This window comes from Colius striatus, chromosome 2 (genome assembly GCF_028858725.1).
Source record: "Colius striatus isolate bColStr4 chromosome 2, bColStr4.1.hap1, whole genome shotgun sequence".
NCBI classification, from domain to species: domain Eukaryota; kingdom Metazoa; phylum Chordata; class Aves; order Coliiformes; family Coliidae; genus Colius; species Colius striatus.
In genome coordinates this window covers 83,156,105-83,182,266 of record NC_084760.1, presented here as the reverse complement: position 1 = coordinate 83,182,266, position 26,162 = coordinate 83,156,105, and the positions used below count along the sequence as shown (strand labels likewise).

Here is a 26,162-nt window from a genome sequence, read left to right as displayed (position 1 = left end):
CAGTCCCTGTGATTGCACAGAACAAGCTTCTGAGTTCTGCTAAGGCAAAATGAAACTAGCTCATGAGTACATCCTCTGAGTAAGGCAGAAGCCTCCTGTGTATAGACTTTGAGAAAAACAATCTCAAAGAGATGACTTTTATTTACAGAATGTTATGAACTTTCAAGAGATATACACAAAAATGCAGAAGATGTCACAGTCCTCATATTAAAGATTTTTAAAAAAAGAAATTCACTAACAAACAAAATACACAAAGAGAAAATACTCTCCATCTTCACTTGAAATGACCTTCAGGAGCAGGCTCAGTTTATCTCTTTAGGGAAGGCCAACCAAATTCAGTTCATTTGCTAAGTGTTTAGATAAAGCTTGCAGAACTTAAATAATTCTTCTGGTGGAGATAGCAAAAAATACTGCAGCATTATCAGTGAATGCATCATTTGTAGTAGGAAAAAAAATCATTTCAGCTTGTTTGCTTTGTATCTATGTTTTTGAAGACTGCAATACAGTATCACAGTTTCTAATTTGATACCAACAAATTCTACTGTGCAGAAGTATTACAGGAAAATTTCTAAAGGCCTGAGAAACATGATTCCAAACTGTGCTGACCTTCATATCATAAAGAATTATTATCTTCAGCAGAAAAATGCAGTGAGGCTAGTACGGTCTGTCTCCTTTTTTCCATCTGGTAAATGATTCCATCATCAACAAGGGCAAGTGTAGAGTCTTGCATCTGGGAAAGAAGTACCACATGTACCAGTACAGGTTAGGGAATGAACTGTTAGAGAGCACTGTAGGGGAAAGGGACCTGGGGGTCTTGGTGGACAGCAGGATAACCACGATCCAGCAATGAGCCCTCGTGGCCAAGGAGGCCAATGAAATCCTGGGGTGTATTAGAAGGGCTGTGATTAGCAGGTCACAAAAGGTTCTCCTCCCCTCTCTACTCTGCCCTTGTGAGACCACATGTGGAATATTGTGTCCAGTTCTGGGTCCCTCAGTTCAAGAAGGACAGGGAGCTGCTGGACCATAGTTCAGCATAGGACCACCAAGATAATGGACTGGAGCATCTCTCTTATGATGAGAGGCTGAGGGAGTTGGGGCTCTTTAGTTTGGAAGAGACTGAGGGGTGATCCCATTAATGTCTACAAATATCTAAAGGGTGAGTGTCAGGAGAATGGAACCAGGCTCTTCTCAATGATGGCCAATGATAGGACAAGGGGCAATGGGTATAAACTGGAACACAAGAGGTTCCAAAGAAATACAAGGAAGAATTTCTTCACTGTGAGGGTGACGGAGCACTGGAATGGGCTACCCAGGTGGGCTGTTGAACCTCCTTCTCTGGAGACATTCAAAACCCACCTGGATGAGTTCCTCTCAAGTGACCTACTCTAGGTGGTCCTGCTCTGGCAGAGGGGTTGGACTAGATGATCTTTTGAGGTCCTTTCCAACCCTTAAGATTCTGTGGTCTCCAAAATACACTGTCTATAGCTGGCTCTTAATTTTTAAAATTAAAGCACAGAGATTGGACAATAAACAATGCCAACCTTTTGCTGACTACTATATATTCCCTGTGCCAACAGCTATTTTGACATTTGTAGTTAGAAATCTTGCAAAGATGTTTGATGCTCACTATAGGTGTTGTTAAAGACAGCAGTTTGTCAAATTACAGATGAGTTAGATGAATTAAAAGGAATAAACACCCAATACACCAAAAATTCCTTGGAAAGGCCACATCCATCTGCTGTTGCTGAAGGCTCTTCTGCCACTATACCATCATCTGTCCTTTTCAATTTGGTCAAATGCGTAAACCCCTTGAAATACCACCGAAACAAAGTCGCTAGGTAGAAGACAAATCCCATATCTTAGGCACTCATAAGAGACAATGAGCATTCTTATTAAAATAGAAGGCTAAAAAGAGTTTTTCAAGCATTGACAACCAGTAAAAAGGTTTTACTTATGGAGAATCATGCCTTCATGAGCACACTGTGTAAAGATCAGTGTCGAAAAATTGTTTTTTCACTTGAAATAGTCAGAAAAATACATCAAAGATGGAAAAAACAAAAAACCCCTAATGTCAAGTTAAATGAGTCCAAGACAGACTAGAACTATTTTGTTAAATCAGGAACAACATGAAGCCATGGCTGTAGTCTAGTATTAAATGTCAAGAAAGTGCATACCATTCAGAAGGTCAGAAAAGCACATTCCCACAAGCTGTATCCTTAAGTTAAAAGTGTTACTGATGAAGAAAGAGGACTAGGACTGCTAAATCACTCAAAGGATCAACACACTGAGAAACAGTGGCCAGAAATGTTTTTATTTTGCACAAGTACAGAACAACATAAACGTCTTTTGAAATCTTTGAGCCAAGTTCCTTAAACCCAAAGGTATATCCAAGTATGTTAATCAATGATAACTGAACAAACAATAAGATAAAAAAGATAAGGTAAAAAGACCTGCTCAAATAAATTAAAGCTGAACATTTCTGAACCATCAATTCTATTAGCAGATGCTCTCTTCTTAGTCTACTTTTAAAGTGATGCCACGATCGACTAACTTACATAGATCACTTGTTTCTACATTTAGGTACCTTCTGTTAGAGTCTCAACCAGAAAACAGGCAAACTGAATGGCTATTTTTTGAAGAGGCGCAGTATATGTGTCGGCTCCTATAGTACTGACCAAAGATTAAGACTGCAAATGTTGCACTGGTAGAATAGATAAGAGAGTCGTCTGACAGTTCATTGAGATTTCATTTTCTCTGCAGAGAAAGCAACAATGTTGCTAGGAAGCTTTGACAATTAACAGGAGATAGGATTCAAGAAATGTGGAAAAACTGTTAGACTAAAAAAAAAAAAAAAAAGCAGCAAAACTGAGGTTTACAAAATTTGCTAATTTTCAACACACTCATTAAATGCCTGAATCTCCACAACCTTGCTGACATTACTTAACCTTTAAAACAAAGTCTCAGTCATAAAGAAATCACTCATATAACGCGGATAAGATCCAATGTTATCCTCAATCGAGGAATATCGACATTAAGCACTTTAACTTCCACTCTTTCTCCAGGACCTAACCCCAGGCTTCTTCTCTTCTTCACTTTAGAAAGTTTTGCTTCTGTTATGTTTCTCATGGGAATCAAACCTGCTTTTCCCACCCCAACATCAACAAAAACTCCAAATGGCGTTGCATTTTCAACTTTTCCAGTCAGAACAGTACCAACGCTTAAGTCTTCAAAGCAGACTATGCTTCTCTTGAAGTCAGGTTTATCAAAATCTGTTATAAGAAACAAGAAACAAAAGTAAGACACCAGAGAAAAAGCTTGTATTATTTCTAAGGGTTATTTCCAGCTGATTGTTTCATCCCAAGATAGCTTTAAGGTCCAAAACACTGCTTTATTAAGTTTTTGAAACAAAGATCCACCTGTGATAAACAACGGATTTCTCGTATTTTGTGAATCACTTTAAGAGACTATAATTAGTGGAGTAATAAGTTTAGTGAACTCTGGGATACAAGACTATCACAAGCTGATCAGAAGCGCACAGTATATTAGTCACTGAAAGATTCTTTAAATTTCCTTGGAGCTATGGAGAAAAGACTTGAGGTGATTCTTACTTGAGATACATAATTATACATGAAATTCTATTCCTATACAAATTTTTATACAGGAAAGTGAATAGTCTCATCCTGCACTAAAGAGAGAAATTGACAATGCACAGTTTTTAGGATTGCTGTTCATCTGCACCATGACATCACGTGATCAACTGCTTCTTTGCACTGACAACTTACAGATCACACACATGTGACTACAAGCAGGTAATATCCCAATATATTGAAGTTCACCTTCTGAATTTAAGGGCATAGATAACTCTCAAACTTTCTTGCTCTTTGTTTACCACTTCCTGCTCCTGCAGAAAACCCTTTTGAGCCCTCAACAACTTCCCTTTCAACCTTTTCCTACTGTTTTTTTAGCTTTTCTGAGATGTAATAGGACTGAGGTTGTCCACAGAAAGCATCACCAAACCAGGATTGCAACCATTTTCCTATATTTGCCCTGGAGAAATAAAATACAATAAGAAGTTTATAGCGAAAATACACCAAAATCACTCAGTCTGTAACTTCATGAGGCTGTAGATCTGTATTGGGTTTGTGTGGTAAGGTTTTGGTAGTGGGGGGCTACAGGGGTGTCTTCTGTGTTCTTATGGAGAGAGGAGCCCACAGTGGAGCAGGTTTGCTGTGACCAGAATTGTGACGCTGTTGGGATCCATGCTGGAGCAATCTATGCCTGAAGAATTGTACCCTGTGGAAAGGACCACACCAGAGCAGTTCGTGAAGAACTTATGTTGTAGAAGTTAGTGGAGAACTGTCTCCTATGAGAGGGATCTCACAGTGGAGCAGGTGAGAAGTCTGAGGAGGCCTTCCCCTGAGGAGCAGCAGAGACACCATTACACTACCGCTCCACAGACCTTTATTACTACTGGTTCAGCTTGATCTCAGCATTCCCTCCTGTGATGGAGAGCCAACATAGACTTAATCTGTATAGAGTCAGCATATTGAAACTATTTCATTTCTTAACATCCATACAACTCCCTTTCCTAAGGCTGAAAAAGCCATGATTTAAGACAGCATTCATACTCCTTACCTACTGTACTGGAAAAAACATCTGACTATGATATAGTCTTTATCTTGTCTGAGAAAAGAAATGGAGTTACAGATCCATAAAAATCTACTACTGACTTTAGAAGAAGAAGTTTTAAAAAGGGTATGTAAAACAATCAAACTAATATTACAGCCTTCAAAACAAAGGTTTACCTGTTCGTATGTCAAAGCCTTCAGGCTGAGTCAGACCATCAATGATAAGCTGCAGTGTGTGCACCGTTGTGTTTAGCCTCTTGGCTGTGCCTTCCAGTCCTTCCTTTTGAATTACTGCATTTACTTTTTGCTGCATATCTGATTTTCCTATGTCATTTGCATTTCCTCCAATCAAAGATAAAAACCTGGGAAATTCAAACAAAGATACAGAAAGATATTTGTAACATCCTTTAGTGAGAACTGAACTTTTGTTATATTTAGGGATTTTAATTACTTTTGCATTGACATGTGAACCAAACTTCTGATAAAAGAAATATGAACAATGAACAGATTCCCAAGTACGCATCTTCTCAATTCAACGCTGATTAGAGACATACAGGTAAACTCAGTGTCTATGTGTCTACATGTATCTCCTGCTACACATTATAAAACTAAAAGCAAAATTTCAAAATGTAAATCAGTTTTCAGACCAATGATTTCATCTCATGCTAAAACCAAATCTGATTATGACTGAAATATCTTTTACCATGAAAGTTCCCTAGAAGTAAGTGAGAGTTCTGTAATACCGTAATTTGTCACTCTCATTCAAATTAAAATGAGTGACAATTCAGTAAAACAACAGTCAACACTTAAATTATTTAATAAGCAGAATCTTTAAGCAAATGTAAGAAAAAAATTACACAAAAATACTCTTGCCTATGAGCTTCATGATTAAGAACAATTAGTTTTTCAGAAACTAGGAAATTACCAAGTCAAAGTAGTTACACAAGACAAACAACCTTATCCTTCTCTATTGTCACATACATGTATTGCAGACCCATAGAGACTTAGAGCAGTATCTAAAAATGCTGAAAACAAATACTTCTAAATAAATAAGTTATTATCTGTGATCTCTCTTTTTTTTTCTTTTCTTTTTTAATAAAAGAAAAACCTAAACCACACTTACTGAAAGTTTTTAGTTAAGCAATGTTGGAACATATGCTGAGAAGCACAGAGAATACATGACAAAAATGGACACGCAGACCCTACTCCTTATTATCAGTAGTGATGCTTTAGACAATGCTTATTTATTACTGAATAGATGACCTTATTTTACTGAAGGACTTAAAAATGCAAACCAGGCTTTAATGGATATAAATGAAAGAAAATGAGGATGCAGCCCACAGAAGCTGAGCCACATTGTACTAAATAAAGCAAATCACTATTTTCTCAGTAGACAAATTACCTGTGGCCCTGCTCTGCATCTCACCATGAATAAGCCTCTTCTTTTTGCTTTATCATGTCCTTTACTATTGGAGAGAGGAATACGGTTTTCTTGTGTGTTCTCCAACACAGCAGACAGGTAGAATTATTGTCCCTGACCTCCAGAGTAAACTTTCCTTCCAAGTTCTTAAAAGAGATCCCTACTTCCTGTCCTTATCCTATGTCATAACAGGTGCAAACCTCAAGCTCCAAAAGAAGTGCTGACCACCAGTTCATGCCCTGTGCTTGGGAGTGGTGGGAGACGTTGCAGCTTTGTAAGAAAGCAAAAGTCCCAGGTACTAATCCACTATTCTCCCCACAAAAATACATGCTGTGCTTTTATCAAACCTGAGGCTAGTATTTTATTTTTTTTTAACCTGAGGAACCCATCTGATGTTACTTTTTTTTTTTTTTACAGAATTCAAATGCAAGCATGGCAATTTATTGTTGGCTTACATAAAAATATTTGCACTTAATAGTGATAGATACAACTTCCAAATTGAGTTTCTTAATGGTTACAAATTTTTCATGCAGTAACGTATGAAGGAAAAATTAATAAACATTTGGTGGATGATACTGTTTTCAGGATTTACTGAGTTGTGTTTTGATTTTAACTTTTGAGATCACTTTTTAAAATAGTTTTAGATGCTTTAGAAACAAAGTAAACATCAAAACAGATGCAAAATTGGTTATAATATTGAACACAATTTTTAATTTGCTGTAAATTGACACCAAAACACTACTAATCCTCAAATATTTTGTCTCATAAGAGGCTACATATAAAAAATAAAAGACTTTCTATGAAACCATCCTCTGTTGGTCTCAGAGCACCAGAAGTGGTTGCAATGATAATACCAAAATTGCACCTAGGTCCAAGTGAAGCACTCTTTGCAGAACGCCTCACGGCTGCTGACTGCCAATGCTGATGGATGGACAATGCCCCACCACAGCAGTAGTGACAGGCGGCAGCTGCCTCAGCTTTGACTGACACGCCAGATGTAACAGGACAAAACTGACCAGCCTCATGACTCAACCTTCTAAATAATGTATGCTTTACCACCCGCTCCTATAAACAAGTTTGCTGACATTCATGTACTTGGCTTTGCTACACTTCAAATGGAAATTCAGAAGTGCATTCACTTTGTATATTGATAACAGGGTGGGTCATGATGCTAGTAAATGCAACCACATGGAACAATCACCAATGTAAACCCCAAAATTCTGGTACATACGAAACTTCAAATGTGTAGGTAATGCAATCAGAATGCACAGCGCTATGTGCAGGCTGCTGGAGAGAAAACCAGCCTGAAACAGGACACAATCCAGTTGCCAGAGCCCTCAACCACTATTAATGAAAGTAGTTTTGTCCCCTGCTTCTTCCTCTGCCTCCCCAATCCTCCAGAAATCCCAGTGAAAGTATGTGTCTGATATTAAAAAGGATTCCTCATCTAGGCAAGGGTGGTAGGTTTGGGCCCTACATTATCATTTACAATTGTTTAAATTAACATCTTTACATGGTTATGGCTCAGAATAAAATATTGGCTCCACTGAAGATGATGCTTAAAACATGTGGTCAAGTCAAAGTACATGAGAAGTCCCACTGATCTCAGCAGAATTATTAATGTTTTAAAAATCAGGCATTTGGTTAAGAACATTTCAGAATCATCAATTATATTATAGACAGAAAGAAGCACTGTAACGAGGCCCTGCATGCATATACTTAAAAAAGAAATCTTTAATTGGAACAATATATTTCTATTTTAGAAATTCTCCCATTTTTAGATTAGGTTTCAGTAAAATCTATGTATTAAAACATTTTAAAATACAAGAAACTTCTTGAATCTGGTTATATATTTAATATAACATTTTAACTCAAATGAACACAGTTTGAGGGCAATAAGAATGAAAAAAAGTCAATATAAAGCCCAAATCTCTAACTGAACAGCGATGCATTACAGTGATCTTTTTTATTTTTAAATGTCACTTCTAAGAACAAAGCTAAATGTTTTCTTATTAAAAAAGCAACCCAACAACTTCCTTTAAGACTTATTTCAAGGCCAGAAAGAAAAAGGATACAATGAGTAACAAGACTGCGATATGGCAAGGGGATGGGGTGGGGGGGAGAAGAGATTTCCCTTAATTTAACATTTTTAAGATAAAAACATGTAAATTATCTATCCACAATCTTTGAAATATCTTACCCAATTTGTAAATGAGAGTTCCAGCCGCATGGCACAAGAACATGAATGATCCGTGCAAAAATGAAAGTCCTTCAACTATTTTCCCGGCTACACATGTGAACTAAAGAACATGTTCCAGTAGTTCAAGTGCTATGTTTATCTACTAGAAAGATAAAACCTAAGGAAAAGTTAACAGAAATGGAAATGGGAAAGACGAGATGTTTCTTTCTGAAGTGAGGTCATTCTTATAAGAAATACTACCCTCATTTCCTCAAATGTTGAGTGTCTCAGTGAATGGCGAAATTTCTGTTCAAGGCACATCAACTCAGATAAAAGCTGCTAGTCTTAGGAGAGTGAGAAGAGAGCAAAGTTTAGCTGGTTTAGAGACTGAGTTTTATGAGTTTGAGATTTAGGGGATACTCAGAAACCCCTGCAACTACCACAGTTTTAAAAGGCATGACTGTAGTCTTACAGAAACTGCAAAGAGTGGTCATGGCTAAATCACCGATGTTTTTATTTAATACATAATTTCATCCATCTTAGGCAGATAAAGAAAGAAAAGTAGCATAAATGTAACAAATAAGCACATCATGTTCACTTAACGGACACATCTGCACAAAATTATAGCACAGCCCTCGCAATGCTTAAAAGATAATGCAAATGTCACTGGAATGCAAAAAATAGTCAGAAAAGAATAAAAATATTACTAAGGGAAGCCTTCAGTAAATTTTTATGAAGTTACTTTAAACCCTCAAAAAAGCTTCTTATAATGTGCAGGAGCTTTTTAAGGGTTTTAGTCACAGTCATTTCTGTTTTATGTAATCATTTCCAGCAACGCGACTTAAGAGCTGGTAGTACTGGATTCATTACATTAAGGCAACATGATACACCATTACGTCTTGTCATAGCTCACATATGAATTAATGGTAATGCAACATAATCACTCTGAAAACAAAACAACTTTGCATTAGCATGTGCTTTGTTAGGTAAAATGTACATTCGTGACAGTAGCAAACTTAAATTATGCAGACATTTATGTTTTAGTAATGTTTTGAAATGTAGAAGCATTATTTGTATAATGTAGATGTCAGCTACTCTTGTTCTCACTAGTGATATGGATCCTCAGTTTTTTACTAATGCAGTTTATATATAAAACAATATTTGTGCATGACTCTCTAATTAGTTGCTGCACACAGAAAGTTAGTTTCAAATATGTTTAAAACTACTTACATGGTTTAGCCAGATAAGGTTATTTAACCAGTATGTTTTTCCTCAAATGCATAAATTGTTGCTATTCTAGATTATCTGACTGCATGTAGAAGACCAGAAAGTACCCAGTTTATGACATTTTGAATGTATAAATCTAATAAACAATGGAGTTTCTAAATGACAAAAGAACTTCAGATACAGCTCCACTGCAGCATAGCCACTTTGATACCATACCATTAGGCAGGCTGCTGTTTGCTGTTTTCATGACTATTGATATATCACGTAACTAAAGTCTAACCTGAAATACAAAGCATTGAAACATGATTAGTTAACATTACAGTTAAAGGAGATCATCCCATTAAAAAGTTCATTTTTTCTCTTCTTAACTTTTTAAAATGCAGTAGAAAGCTATGCAAGTTTCAAATATTTGAACAAATAAATAATATCACGTGATTTATGGATCAAGCAACTGGAGGATAATGCTTTGTTATTTCCAAGTTCTTCTAATTGTTCTTGTTAACTGGATATTTTACATCACATAAAAGTTTCAAAATGTCTTTTACTGGATGGCAATTAGCAGTGAAAGTCCTTTCTGCTCCTCTATTTATTGACAAGGTAACTTTCAAAATATGTCCTCCAAAAACCTAGCTACTAAGATAAGAGACTTGTGACTGAAATAGTTTTCTAGAATGACATGAACTATTCTTTATTGGGCTTAATTGCCATAATTCTTCAAGTGTTCTCCTTACAAGGTTACTCATTTTCTATTGGAAATAGTCATAGAGATTCACTCATCTACTGAGCATACCTTTTTTAGGCTTGATAAGAGAAAACTAAGACTTTACTAAAAAGTATTACTTCTTACGTTAAATAGTGGAATACTGTGTGCATGCAAATACCGTCTTACTGAAGTGGACAAAAGATGTTTCTGATGACTTTACAAAGAATTTAGGGAAAGGCAACATTTCACAGTAAGAACTCCTGCCCTCTGAAAAATATTCACATGTAGACTGCATTATTAAACAGAACACAATAATTAAGTTTTCATTGCTCAAAGACCATATCGAATAACTTCCCTCCCTGATTTCTATCCCCTTAAACATTGCCTCAGTTGCTCAGGAAAAACTAGGAGACCTGGAAAGAAGAAAGGCAGCCCAGCAAAGAACTGGAAGTGCCACCAAAGGACAAGTTTGCAGTTGCATAAGGCGCTGGAGAGGAAGATCTCTTTCTTGTTGTAGCCTCTAGCTAATCAACTTCTGTATTTTCTTAACTATCACACTTGCCTTCAAAAGCTAGCAGCTACATTCACCCATGAAAAGACTAGTAGAAACAGCAAGATATTTGATAAATGATCAATACTTCTCCTATGGAGTAAAAAAATGTTATGGACATAAATGTCAAAGTGAGCACCAAATCCAAATGTTTTACGTAGGTGAAGAATAAGCAAACAAATGAGTGCTTTGCTAAATTCTCTTGGGATTTCAAAGTGCTTCTGGGGATATCAAGCAGCATTATTGACACACAGTGAAGGGTGAGACGTGAATCTTCACTGCCAAGTTACTCTGCTCAGTAGAGTAAAAACTTCTTGTAAGGCATAACCACAGTGAGTAGTACTATCCTCTACCAGGGAAGGCCCTAAACCTGGGTAATTAGTCAAGGAAGATCCTCACCTGCGTTATGCTAAATCAGAACTTTCGGTAAAAGATTTCTAAATCAGACTGCAGTACAACTTCTATCTGTCAGATGTTGCAATCTATGAGCAGCAAATACATATTTCCAGTGCCAACCTTTAACAACGAGCATTTTTATGAGATTTGAATAAAATTCAGTAAATGCTAAGATTTGAAATCAGCTGTACCCAGCAGACTGATATGACAAAGAAAAAAACATTGTGTGTTCTGTCCGTCATCTTTGGTTTATAAGTATAATCTGGCTGCAACTTCTTGGGACTTCCTAAACATTTCCTTGGTTTTCCTACCAGTTCTTTTACAATACATACCAAGAAATTGGATATGCCCTACATGTTGTATTAATTGTTTGTAAAAGAATCTGCCACTATGAACTGGTTTTCACATATAAACTTTTCAGAAACTTACATCACAGCTCTGCTTAGCAGGAAAATACGCTGACTACAAAGTCTTGGGGATTTGTTTTTTGTTTTTAATTTAACTTTTAAGAAATTCTGAATCACAATATTTATAGATGTTCTTAAGTCGGACTACTGCACAAGACAAAGCCAAGCTTTGACAGTGTGGAAATCGTGAACAAAACATTTGGGTCATCTGTAGAGTGTGTTAAATCACCAGTAGGATGTTTTCCAATTATATTAGAGAATTTATACAGATTTTAAGCTAAGATGTTTAAATGCCATAAATCAATCATACTAGCACCATTTGTGCCACTGTAGTAAAGATTACATCAGTGTTTCCATTATAAAAACCTTATTTTTCAGGAGTTTCTAATTCAGTCATAAAAATTGGCTCCAGTCTAAAGCTTGGCAACCAAAGTCATCACTTGGGAGCAATGCTTTTAACCTTTTGTAAATAAAAAAAAAAAAAGATTGGTTTTCAAGCTACAAAATAAGATAGTTCAGTAAAGAAAATCAGTGGTTTCAAATTTTGGTGAACTTCTATCCCTCAAAAATATTGTTTTAAAAACTGATAATTTTTGCATGTCAAATCTGTAACGTGCACTGCTACTTTTGGGTAATTTGGATAGACGCAGTGGACAAAATTCATCAGTGTATTTTGTTTAAAAAGAAATATAGTTTCCCATGAAAACATTTAATCCAATAAAATTTTCACAAATTACTTTCTCATGGCAAGATCTGGTAGACATTGCATGAGGAAGTCTTTATGGTTCATTTATGTAGTATCTATACAATTAATTTTAGTTCCTGTCGCAACGGTACACAATATTGCATTTTGATGTCTTCAATCAAATCTTCCCAACTTCTTCAAGACAATAATTCTGACCTTCGAGAGCTCAGTTCCACCTGTAAGCTTGGCATGGCCTCTGACAAATTCTTCATAAGCACAGAAAATAAGAAATACTTTGAAAGCAGCAAAGCAACCGAATTCCTTTAAAATGTACTTTGTTTAAAAACATACATATTTAACACTGATTCTAACACACTTCTAACAGTCTCAATTTTTCTCATGCACATTAAGTTACAAGAATTACCAATTAGGTTTTAAATCTAGCTTAGTTCTAACATGTTAAAAAGTCCACAGGCTCAGCAAAAGGGAATTACAAACCCAGTCTCATCCACTACCTATCAAAGTCAGCAAAACTCATCAACCGCCATGATAAGCTTTGGACTGAATCCTCCATGCATTCATATTTAGAGAGCAAAATTGCTTTGGAAAGCTGTTTCCGTATGTTCCAAGAAGCTTAATAGCTCATATGCTTTTCTTGAGGAGTCATTTTAAATATATAATCATTGCTAAATGATAGCATTAGTTGCTTGAGGACAGGATGCTTGGTTTAAACTCAGCCCTTATGTCACCAGTGTAAATTTTTAATACCACACTTCTTGGCTTCTGTCAGTTTGCTGCAGAGCAGTGTTGTCTTCAAACAGCAATTTGCAATGAAAAAATTTGAGATATTTGCCCCCTTCTCCAGATTACTGTGTGATATCAAGCTAGTTCATGTTAATAGACTCTATATAATAGAAGTTATAACCTCCATATTTAATGAGTTGTCAAGGAAACTAACTTTCGATTGCAAGAAGAAAAATACTGTTGAACATATTGAACATTCATAGAAAGCACAGAAAGTATTTTGAGACTTCACCCCCCATCAGACTGTGTACAGACACTCATAAATGTAACTAGTAAGACAACAGAGAAAGCCCAAAGAAAAAACAGACTGGTTCAGTTAGTTACAGAGACAGATGATAAACTTAGTAGTTTTGGTGTTCCCCTAGCAGATATTGTAACTCTGTTTTGATATCAACTGATATCCTTTAGCATATCCCCCCCCCCCTCCATACAGTACAACACCTGCAGCACGCACTTCAATCTAAATACTTCCTCTGAAAATTCAGTCTAGGAAGACAAACTATTTGGTGAGAAAGAGAGAACAGACAACAGTAGAGCTGGAAACTTACTTTCAAGTAATTGCATGAGCCAGAGAAAGGACAAAATAGGTAGCATTGGTCTGCAGTCATGTCATACTTTTGCAATGGTTTTGCAGGTCTCCACATCCAAAGAGTCTGACCCTGAGCACATTTAAAGAATCAGCAAGGTATCTTCTAAGCAATGTTGTCTGTGCAATAGGTGGCAGCCTCCTTTTCTGAATCACACATAAGCGTGTGACTCAAACCATTATCTTTTGGTTGAGATGAAAAACTTGTTATTTTCATTTTTTAAATAGTGCTAAGCCTGAGTTTCCGGTCAAATCCCAAATCCCAATTTTATGATTTGTGATATGTACTAAAATTGTCTTCAGAATTTCACCTGTATGTGAATATCTGAGTTAATCTATACAGAAATAATCCTACTCACCAATTCAGATATAAAAGTAATCAGTGCTGCTCTAGAAATGAAGTCACAACTCTATTTTCTGATGAATCTTTGTGATGGTATTGTATGTAGATAAATTCCTGTAGTATTCCATTATTTAACTAACTGTATTTCTCTGTTCCTTGAAAGTAATCTTTCCACATCAGTACTGTGAACATTTTTATTATTTTATTAATGTACTGGGGCTGGAAAGCTACTAACCAAATCCTGACTACTTGATATGTACTGGAGAAGTCTGGAGGAGGCTGAGGGGAGACATAATCAGTCTCTACAGCTACCTGAAAGCAAATTTTAGTGAGGTGAGGGTCAGTATCTTCTCCCAAGTAATGAGTGGTAGGAAAAGAGGAGAGGTTTAGAGTGGACATTAGGAAGAACTTTTTCACTGAGAGGGTTGTTAAGCACTGGCCCAGGCTACGCAGAGAGGTGCTGGAGTTACCATTCCTGGAGATATTGAAAAGCTATGTAAATGAGGTGCTGAGAGATATGGTTTAATGGTGGGCTTGGCAGTGTGATCAAGTTTCCTTATCCTATAAGGAACCTACCAAATGAAGAACATTAGGATCAGAATTTTGCTTGATTTTTTCCACAGCTATGCTTAGGGAAAAACAAATGCTGACATTTAAGAAAAGAAATGGTTGTGGAAAAGGAGAAGCATATGTTACCTAAACACTGCACAAAGAAGACAGACTCTAGCAGGCAAATGCATGGTGGCCCTAGAATCCGACACAAAGAAGAATGAACTGTGGCAGGTAGAAGTTGAAAACAGAAGTGCATTGCATGCCTAGCAGAAGGAAGGCATGCAGACTTATACGTAGGAAGTTGTATATACAATATCTCCCCCAGAAAGAGAAAAGAGCACACACTGTAGAGAAGGTGTCCTAACAATGCAAGGTTCTAAGGAAGATTTTCTTAGATAAGAAACTGAAGCTTCACGAATTCAGAAATTCACCATATCTCTCTGCTGCTTAATGACGGTTTTTTATAAAATAGAAGGCACAACTCTGTTTCTTTAAGAATAGTATTCTCAACAGAGATCATAAGAATCCTAAAGCATGTAGATACTGCTGAAATTAGCTCCAGCACATTTGAAGAAATAAGCCTGCTCACTGCAAATCACTTAAAATAAATATGTGCAGGTTTATGGTAAGAGATAATGTTTTCTCAAGAGGACAAGCGGAGTCCAATTTCAATCAGGACTGATGATAGAAATGATCACAGCTTATACTAGCATTTACTAGCTGCAGTATCCCCTAACCAGAGGCACACATGGATTCCTAATTACTTTTTTCTGACACAAACACCATTCTCTTCTTTTAGCCAATGGTCACTTAATAAAACCACCATTGTGTTTATGTATTTGGGAACTTAATATTTACACATCTTAATCAGACCTTGCAATATCAGAATTTAATTTTGAAGGCTCATTATCATGACACACTCACCTATGTCCATGCAGTTCTGTGCAGGCTCAAACATACAAATAAACAAATACTGGTGGTCAAGATTAACTAAGCAGAACGTCTACCATATGCTGAACATAAGCAACAATGCAGAGGTATTAAACTACTGCTGACTGAAAAAAAGCTACGTGTCATTTCAACAAGATTCTTTTAAAGAACAAGTAAAATGATGGTTTACTTATGGCCTTTTACATAATATAAGGAGGCACAATAGAAGAGAAAAAAAATCACTTTGTAGATATCTTTAGAACAAGTTGTCTCTACACTTTGTGAATCAAAAGCCCAAACTGATGTGTGGCATAGAACTAGTAAACAGAATGAAACTGAGAAAAGTGACCTCAATGAGGCATAAAGTGGTGATATGAAGAAAACAGGATCATGGGAGGAAAGTCCGGCGAAGTTTTGAAAATTCATTGTTTTCCCTCACTGAAGAATACTATGCAAACAAAAAGACCCCAAACAATAAAACTGAAACTTGCATGCAGAGAACTTCTGAAGCAAACCTTTTTCTTGAAGAAAGGGTGGAAAGCATCAAATTAATGTATTTCTGTGTCAAAAGGCTGAGCAGGCTGCTGTCTGAAAAATCAATATTTGAATTTTGACATTTTTTGACATTTTTCACCAGCAGTTCAAATGTTTTCCGACTGCTTACCTCATAGCAATGTTGTAAGACTCTGGATGAATACAAGTTTGGTCCAAAGGATTGGGCTGTCGTGAGACATATGGTATTGGTTTGCTCTTCTTTTTACCCTGTACACCTGCTTTAGTCAAAACTGCTTGATTTCCAAGTTCGGTTTTCTTATTACTGTTAGAAATCAAAAATGAACACGTCATTCTTAACAAAGAAGATCCTACTCCACTGTACACAAATGAAAAATGCACTCAAGACTTTTATATAATATTCATTATTTAAAAAACCAAAAAGTACAAAACCCACAAAAGAGCACTGCAACAGCATCTTAATAATACAATTATAGCATATCAATGTATGAACAAATTAATTTAAAACAGAAACAAACATTGGGAAGGGATTCTGTGCTTCCTGAAAATTTATTCATGATGATGAGATTATGAAGAAAACACTATACAACTTATGGTATCATTTGCAGTCTGGATAGCATCTTCTGCCTGTTAAATGGTGCCAATTACATTTACCTACTTGATAAAGATCTTGTGAGGATACTTTCATACGTAACTGTCTAGTAATAGTCTGCATAGTTTAAAATCCGAAATATTTACCTTTAGGTAAGCAAATTTCATCTCAAGCATATGTACGGAACAAGGAAAGTATGTTAATGCTTAAATATCAGAACTCCTTAAACTACATTTATTCACTCGCTATACTTAAATTTCTGGAGAATTCAACTCAAACATGGTCCAGGTCAAAATATGTAAAATTTCAAATCAAAAGAATTCAGACCAAGACTTGATTAGAAGAGAAAAAAAGCTAAAAGTCAAAGCTATCAGTATTTAAAAAATTAGAAACTATTTTTGGGAAAGTATCTTAATACAGCTTTCTTTAAAACTTCACGAATACATTACTGACTCCACAGAAAACCCAATTTGGATTGAGTTTTCCCTTCTTTTTCTTTTAATTGGCTGGACAATGAAGAGGCTCCATGGACAGATTGCCCATATTGACACAAGTACTTTACAGAAGACAGGAGAGAAAGATCTCTGTTTCTGGTGTGTAGCATATATACAACTGGCACACTTTTTCCCTTAAATAAAGGAAAATGTCCAGGATACAGTAAAGGCATCGAATGACTCCTACTGGCAAAGGCTCCTTTCTTTTGTTTGGTTTTGCTTCCTAAATCACAAGTAGCTCACACTTTTGCAGGACAGAAGAGAACACACTGAAGGACACGGAATTGACACTGGCACTTTGGGCACTGACAATTGCCAGAAATGCAGACATAACTTTCTCTTTCCATATCAATTTTTAACATAACCACTATTTATAAACTTTCCAGTAAAAAGCACAAAACTCAGGTCACACAGCACTCTGTAGCCATCAATGTGATTAGAGAAGACAAAAATGAAATCTTCTGAGTCCATTTAAAAAACGCTTGGCTTTGCCACCTAGGCCCACAAGAAATGTTGCAGAGGCGATGGTGTTAGAGCTTTATTTTGGCCTCAAACTCTAAAGTTACAGTAGATTTCTCAGGTTATACAGTGTTCTCAAGTTTTATGGAATCTGACTAATATCAGAAGTGTGCTGTAGCAAGGAAAAATTACAATGTTCTTAAATATTTCAACAGTGAACTCTTTGGGAAAAAAAAAAGGCGGTAATCTTTTCTTCCTCTGTTGCATTGCAGTGTTGACTAGAAGAGATCTGTACAACTAAGACCTATCAATCATCTACAGTCTTGAAACTAGTTTCTTTGGTCTTCTGGTGCTTACAGTGAGCACCATTTGGCCTGCAGCATGAGTCTCCCTGCCAGATGGGCAACCAATATGTATACCTTCCACCCGGGCAGTAATCCAGTCCTAACGTACCTACCTCCTGCCTGGAAGTTACGCATGTGCTGTTTGGCCAGCAGCAGCTGGGAATACAGTATTGCTTCTGAGCATTGGGTTGGCTAAAATCGCAGCATGTGGTTCCCAGGAAAATATTTTTTGAGAGGAGTCAGTGGCAAAAGGGTGGGGGTGGTGTTACCACTGTGCCCTTTCTTAGTTCTTTATGTTGGAAGGAAAAGTGAGAAAGGCAGAAGATAAATTGCTCGAGAAAGGGGACATTCAGTTGTGGAAAGGAAGCATTTCAGGTCAAGAGGAGCACAATGAATAGCTGCAAGAGGGAAAGGCTTGGTACAGAAATAGGAAATGACATGGCAGGGAAAAGGATGACCCGTTGTTGATAAAGTGGACTTGGGAAAGGGCCTCATATTTGAGACATGCTTGCTAGGTACAGGAGTATAACAGAGTTTGACCCAGACAGCTGTTTAACTGTCTCTCTCCAAGTAACAGAATTGAAACTCTCAAAAAATCCACTCTAGTTTACTACCTTGACATTCTCCAGAGTAACCTTTACCGCACCAACATGAATTTAGATATCTCTAAGTTATGCCTGAAACACAAGCCTAAGGTTTTAATATCTCAGATCATGACACTACCACCTGCCAAATTTCTACCAATTCAGTGGCAGAATTCTAACTTACGTACTTACTGAAAGCCTCACTTAAGAAAGTACTTGGCTAATAAGACATGACTATTCAGGGGAAGAACTGTCTTCAACCATTGACCTCAAGAAGCTCATTTGTTAAGATGATGTTGTCTTTCAGAGTGCAAAGGCCTAGGATTCTTCAAGTCTCAAGCCTGAATACAAAACAGAAACAGGGAAAAAAGTCTTCTCATGCTATTAGGGATAATTTAGTCAAGTTAGCTAACATCCCTCTTACCTGCAAAAGGTCTTAATATATTCTTGATTAAATCTGATGAAGCCAGCACACTGTTGGAAGGTTTTAGGACCCAGACCTTTAACTTCCTTGAGCTGTTCTCGGTTTATAAATGGTCCATTCTTCTCTCTCCATTCAATTATATTTTTAGCCCTGTTAGCATTCAGTCCTGCAATATGTCTATGAGAAAATTTTACAGAATACATTGATTACCATTGAACAGTCATTAATATAAGTGGTATCCATTACAAGGAAACACATTACTATAGAAAATCTGGTTTACAAAACTTACTAACAGCCAAAAAATTTGAAAATACACTACCAGACCAAGGTCCTTTGAAAAAGGATCACTTCCTTTAGTTCTGTTGAAGGAATCCACTCAAGTCAACAAAACTTGGTACAACAATACAGTTCTGCACATACCTAACTAGTAAGACAAGGACTTGTAATTTATGATCTGTTGGCTATTTCTGTAATGCCAATTCAATTTGTCATGTCTTACAGCCTGCCCCTAGCTGCCCTCTCTAGGAAACAACGTGGGAGGAGGGTTCAGGACAGATAAATTGTTCCTGTGAGAACAACCCCCTCTCTCAGCTATTTTCTTCCAATGGTGCCGCGACACCTTGCCCCAACATGAAGGGCTGACGTCTGGTCTCCAGAAGTAGAGTGGCTGGGGGCAGATTGTCTTCCTCACAGAATTTAACAGATTCACACAGCTTGTTCCTTTTGTCTCAGCTGCTTTTGAGATAAAAGAGCAGCTGGGAACAGGCTGTACAAGTTGTTCTGAGGGCAACTCAGATCTGGCAAAGAACTTACCTGTGAAGTACAACTTGTTAGCCAAGTCCCTTCAGGAAGCAGTGGGTTTGCTGCACATTTTGTGTATGCACATGCGAGTACAACTTTCTGTGTACGGAGTATGTTACTCATATAAAGAGGGAAAAGAGCAGTAGCAGGCAGTTACTCCTGGCACTAGTGATGGAAATGTCACCTATATGGTACTATATATCAGAGACCATTGCTTTAAGTCAATGGCAGCATAGAGCTATTTGTGGAATGCCATGGACCAATTCTAGAAAAACCACCAGCAAACCTGGCAGCAATACTTAATTAAAAAGAAATCAGGGAAAAAACAAATTTAAAAAATCTTTCCAGTATTCTCATCTTCAAGTAAAAGTTAAAGAAATAATCCAAAGTCGGTGAAACCTCAGAATTAAATTGGAGACACTCATCTTTAACCACAGACAAAATATTAATCGTTACAAATGGAATTTTCTGCAAAAATTTCTCAGAAACATTATGAAATCCAGCTTATTTACACCTACAAAGGACCGTGACAGAGTTCACAATTTTCCAAGATCTCAAGTCTTTCCAGTATGATACTCAACAGTAATGCAAGTACCGTAGCATCATCACCTCTTCCATGTGTAATGTATACCAATAAGTGTATTTGAAGCATTAGAAAGTATAATCAGAAAGCCCTGTTCATGGTATATTCTAGCTAGGATGACAATTTCATACAATGTACATCTGAGGGAAACAGACTGCATCTACACAGAACCACAGAATTGAACTGCTGAGGATCAAGTTAGATGCAGAACTCGATGCAGTACATGCATCATAAGCCAGGTTCATCAGACCAAAGTACTTTGCCAACACAGTTACCACCTGTAACCATGACCTGACATGTCACTCCATGTTCACAGTTTTGTCGAGACACATTAGCACCTCAGCCTGGTGCTGTCTGCTGAACTGCACGATAAAGCTGTATCGTGTACAAGGTTGACAGTGCTCATCCACTGCACTTGCTTAGGTAGGCAATGCTGACAGTGTTCGCCCAAAATATTTACTCAGGTAGGCTTTTATTCATGGAATGAAAGCTGTTCAGCATCATTTACCAATAGGTACTGCTTGCTTTCTTACTAATTGGTGATCTAAATCTGAAAGAAGGTAGATGGAAAGTAAACGAGGAGTCAGGCTAGGAATTGGATACACAGAAAAAGAATAAGGAAGAGAAAACGAAGAAACAGAAAGAATAGAAAAGGCTCTTCCAAAATATGGAAAGGTGTTTTCAAGAAAAAAATTTAACCCCTTTTAATCAAAGATAGAGCTAGTAAGAATACATTTGTCCCAATCTTGATACCAGATAGAACTGTCATCATCAAGACTACAGACATTATTTTTCTTCCCCTCCTACTACAGAGGAGGTCAGCAACACTTTTGCTCTTCTGAGACACTGTTCAGCTAAATGATTCTGAATTCTAAACAGCCAAGACAGAGAATAAGCTTTTAATTTCTAACCAAGAGAAATAAAATCCAGAGTATTTTCCAAGTAAATATGGCATAATTAGTTTTTAAAAAATCCAGTAAAATGGGATCATTTTTTCAGCAGTTTGTCCTTAAATCTTTCCTTTTCTGCTTTCCTCACCCAACTTTTACAACCTGTTCCACTTAGCAATACCTATAAAAATATCCTCTAAGAGACAGAAAGTACATTTGTAAATCCTGTTCTCAGTGTAAAGATACAAGTTAATTTTACCAAGTTTTTTAAAAATTGCAGTGTTGGCTCAAAATTTTTAAATAATTTTTTCTTAAAAGAACAGTTTCACTCTGGAGAATCACACCTCCTCTTAAAAATGGATCCTTAATGATCTAGTGAAAAACTGTCTTCATGTGTCATTTTCATGTAATTGCAAGTGTAACACATGAGCCATTTGCTCCAGCTGAGCTTGAGTCAGATGGCAGACTAAACAGAGACTCTCTGATCCAGAGCCATGTAATTACTGGAATAGGAAAATGTTTGACTCACCTTAGTAGTATTTCTGAGCAGATGTTAATATCAACTCCTACAAAACTGACACACTCTTCAACCACACTATCCAGAGTTGCTTTGAGCAAAGTCTGTGATACATCATGCTGAGAAATAGAAATGGAGATATCGGGTTACCAAAATATCAAAGCATACACAAATAAGAACTGCAAATATCAATATTAATAAAATAGTTGATGGAACTTAACAGAATCTTCTGTGAGGGTATCAGTTAAGAACATAAACTGTAAAAGATATTTAAAAAATTGCTCCAGTATACCTTTGCAACATCTTTGTTATGATACAAATCCCTAGAATAAGACACTCTTCACGTTACTGTATTTTTTAACATAATTATTTCTCTGCACCATGTAAAAACAAAGCTATATCAAATATATAATGATTACTCAAAATGAGTGATGTTTCTGTTAATCCACTATGTCTTGTCTTTAATGTGACATTTACCTATAATATCAATTTACTACAAGACAACATTTCAAAACAAGTTACTTAGAGAAAAGATAACAACTGCTGTACTTTTGTACCTGTACATACGAACATTTGAAAAACTGTCCTACTTAAGAGCATCACACTACAGTACATTTATTATTTACTAAAAGAACAAGTCAGTTATTGTACAATAGTGGGTAATACATAAGGTACGTATCAGCCCTGCAGCAACAAAATGTTTCACATTTTGAACAGATATTTCTAGGAAGATTGGCAGGTCCCTGACTAAAGTACCACTGATGGAAACTCTTCCAATTTTTTTCCATTATTGTTCCTAATATTTCCTCCTTTTACCTCTTAAAAGAAAATCAGTCACACTTGTCAGAGGTAAAAGTTCTGAAGCTCTGTAATTTCTTTCATAGCATAGGCATACTTCAATCTGTAACTGCTAGTTCCCCATGTAAGCCCATCAGTGCTTGAAAGTCTGACCTGGAGGGAGAAGCCTCTCTAAATGCAGGAGCTAATTCAATCACTATGTTGGCTTAGCTTCAGGGCTCTTATACATCGCTCATGTAAATCTGGGTTGATCTGTTGTGGTTTTATGATTCATTCATTTAGGGCATCAAGCTGGATCCAAGCCAAGACACCAAGCATCTCATCCACTACTTTATGTTCTAAGACATTCAGGTCTTTTTTCAAGAGTTCACAGTTACATTTAACATGAGAACAGCATTAATCCCAATCTACTAATATTGGTAGTTCATCAAGTAGTTGTTAATAACTGAAACAACCATAAAACTTACGTCAAGGTTATTTCATAGCCTCCTCATTTCAGGTATTGGTAATGTGATGCATTTTCATGATGTCATAATAAAAGTTACTGACAAACTCAAAGCACGAATGTAGCCAGTATTACTCCTTCTACATGCAACCAGCCATATACATGCACACATACTGGCATTTGCACAGTCTTGGCCTTACAATCACAAAGCTTACTTGCATACTTTGCAGGTCAGTAGAAACTGGCATTTCTTTTCTTAATGAAGAGATATAAACAAAGAAACAAACCCTAAAAAGAAATGTTTCTATTTTTCTGACTTACTGAAGAAGCTTTTCTTAGTGAGGATGTTCTATACATTTCCTCATGTTCCTTCCATCAGCCAGATAATGTACTGGAGCTAGAGGCTTCCAGTTCACACACACCCTCATGCAAGATGCATTTATACAAAACAGTACAAGAAGCAGAAAAAAACTGTTCAGAAACAACACACATTTTCTCTTCTTTGACAAATACAGCTACCAAATACTGGGCTAGATTTTCCACAATTAAAGAGCTGGTAAGGTAAGAGATATCAATGTAATAATTATTTTTATTACAACGGTGGAAGGCAAAAGGAGAAACAAAAATGCAGACTACTCAAAACATCTTTCTACTTTTAGGAAAGCCTACTGAATTCAAGTTACCTGGAAGCTGATTATCATGTAGTTTTCACAAGCTACAGTAACAAGTGCCATTATCTATAGCTCTTCTTGGCCACCTCTAAAAGTCTTGGTCTAAACTACTGAGAATATAAAGCAGAGTCTGTGGCACAGAGTAGGATAGATTATTTCAGTCTCATTCCTTAAGATAATGATTGTTCTTCAGAAGGAATAGCATGCAGTTACATGATCCAAAACAAAGACACTCGTCATTGTCACCACAATGATGTAACAAATGAGATGCAGCAAAGAAAGTAATCCACAGATCTAACCTAATCTTTCTAAGCAGTTCTTTCGAATAGACTTGATTCAGAAAAAGCAGCTTTATTTCCAGTCTGCTGGAAGTGAACCTAGATCGCAATTCAGCCAACTCCACTCCTCCCAGAACAAGGAAAGGGTATATCACAAAAGCTAAGCACCCTGAAATACCTCTGCTAGTGGAAGACAGATCAATGCTCACAGATGCCCAGTTTCAAATGCAAAGTTAGCATTTACCTGAAGACTTGTTCGTGGATGCAACAGTTTATGTAAAATTTGTGTGGCAGAATACAGAGAAACTGTATTATTCATCTGTCTCTTTTGTCGAGAATACAAGTTCTCAGGTCTCTCAAAGATGATATACATCTTTTAGCTTTGCTACTGCTTGGCAGTCACCATTAAGAAACAAAACAAAACAAAAAGGACATGCACAAATTGTTCTTTATTACTACAACATATAACAGTTGTACCACCTGGAATGGACAACACAGCACGTATATGAAGGCTCAGTAAAAAAAAACTGAGTGGACTAATGTGCCAGAACATAAGCATAAGGGAGCATGGCTAAAACAATCCCTAAGCTATCAGTACCTCACCGAATATACATTCAGCTAGTGAACAGTGTTAAGTTGCAAACACTAGAAAAACTTTCCAGACAGCACATCTGCCTCCCAACACACAGCTACTGACCATCACAGCTTCCTTTAGCTCCAACACCATTGTTGAGACTTCCTACCACTCACAAGCTACAGTTCAGAAAGGTTTGAAGTGCAGTGCATTTCCAGTCTTCTAACAATTCCACTCACCTTCTCAAATACCAGAAGGTAGATGATATTATATACTATATATACTATTATGTACTATTTATAAGCACTGGGGTGGTATTGGATTATTCAGATGCTACTAGAAGTACACATACTTCATGGTACTCACTTGCTACGAGTCTGTAAAGACAGGAATCCTTCTCAACTGTTGCATTAAGCACATGAGAATATACATCTATAGAAATAAAGTCCAAGTCCAATATACAAGGCTACTTTCAAAATGCGCTTATGCAGAATTTTATGCATAACAATCCCTTCACACATCAACATGGAAGATCATTGCTTCGGCAGATCCCCTGAAAATCCTTCTAAATAAAACATTTTCATAGTAACACTAACACTGAATGTACCCCTATGCATGTGGGTGTCCCTTCTAGAACTGTTAAGTATTTTCTCACAATAATTTGTATTTATTAATTGTCTTTATCTGTGGAACGAATACCACAACTGCCTCCAAAATTCGTTTTAAGAAACCAGGAGAAACTATATTCTTCAGCCAGCTGAACCAATCAAAATAGGAGTTTACCCACAGTGAAGCTCACAAGGTGCCCTGATAGCTATGCTAATAAGTAGGAGCCTATCCTTTGGTGTGATTTTCAAACACCATCTTGGATATATCACCCAGATAAACTATCACAGTTTCATTAAAAAAATACTCAGAAATTACTACCATTAAAATATTGACTGCTAGAATAGTAGATCTCTTGGAGCAGGTAACTTGATTTTGTATGCTGATCTCCAAAAAAAATTATTGAAAAACCAAATTATGGAAACTAAGGCCAACCAAAATAAGGGACTTTCCACAAACTGTAGGATATCCAGTGCAAATCTGTGAACTTTCTTTTATTATCACTCCAGAAAACAAAGCTACCTTGCTTCACAGATTAGCATTAGGAAGTACTTAGACATCTATTCCGTTTGAGTTTTTTGTGAGGAGTATTACAGGAATGAATATGCTCTTAAAAATATCAGACACTGTAACCAGATTTTAGTATCTGTTTTCTAGGGAGTTACCAAGGGAGCCAGGGAACAAAATACATAAAATTAAATTACTTGATTAATTGATAAATTAATTGATAAATTAGTAAATACTTGCAGTTGACCAATAAATGAAATTCAAACGTTGCATTTTTTAAAATACTTAACTTTAACTTACATTTACGAATCTGGAAGAAAATCAAGGGCTGCTATTTTGATTTCTGGTCATGATTACTGCTCAAATTACTCTGTGGCAAATTTGTTAAAATTACCATAAAAAACTTATCTTGGATATTTTAAAATCACCATTCTGCAAACTCATGCTAAAAAAAAACCAAAAACAAAACACCAGAAATCAAAAAAAAATTCATTTCTTGTACTTTCATTAAACAAAGCACAGAACATTTAACACTAAAGAATAGTGGTAAGAATAGCCGCTTATAATGCACATGATAGTTTTTCCTAGTATTATATCCCAAGGCATCAGCTATCTTTTCTTTTTATGTGGTATGAAGCAGAGATTGTTGTTTCACTGTTTCATGAGCTATGA

The 26,162-nt window shown here is 36.5% G+C and overlaps 1 protein-coding gene across 7 annotated transcripts in view; it reads right to left on the bottom strand.

Annotated features, from left to right (window-relative positions):
* Positions 1 to 2,290: 2,290 nt before the first annotated feature.
* SRBD1 (S1 RNA binding domain 1) overlaps positions 2,291 to 26,162 on the bottom strand; it is a 124,594-nt gene continuing 100,722 nt past the window's right edge. For all 7 annotated transcript variants that reach the window (XM_061990006.1, XM_061990001.1, XM_061990002.1 and 4 more), the window contains exons 19-23: positions 21,624 to 21,730; positions 18,821 to 18,997; positions 16,075 to 16,227; positions 4,806 to 4,990; positions 2,291 to 3,269 (exon numbers count right to left, since the gene is read on the bottom strand). In XM_061990006.1, the coding sequence (XP_061845990.1) occupies positions 2,980 to 3,269; positions 4,806 to 4,990; positions 16,075 to 16,227; positions 18,821 to 18,997; positions 21,624 to 21,730 (912 nt within the window). In that variant the 3' untranslated portion in view covers positions 2,291 to 2,979. The remainder of the gene's footprint in view (positions 3,270 to 4,805; positions 4,991 to 16,074; positions 16,228 to 18,820; positions 18,998 to 21,623; positions 21,731 to 26,162) is intronic.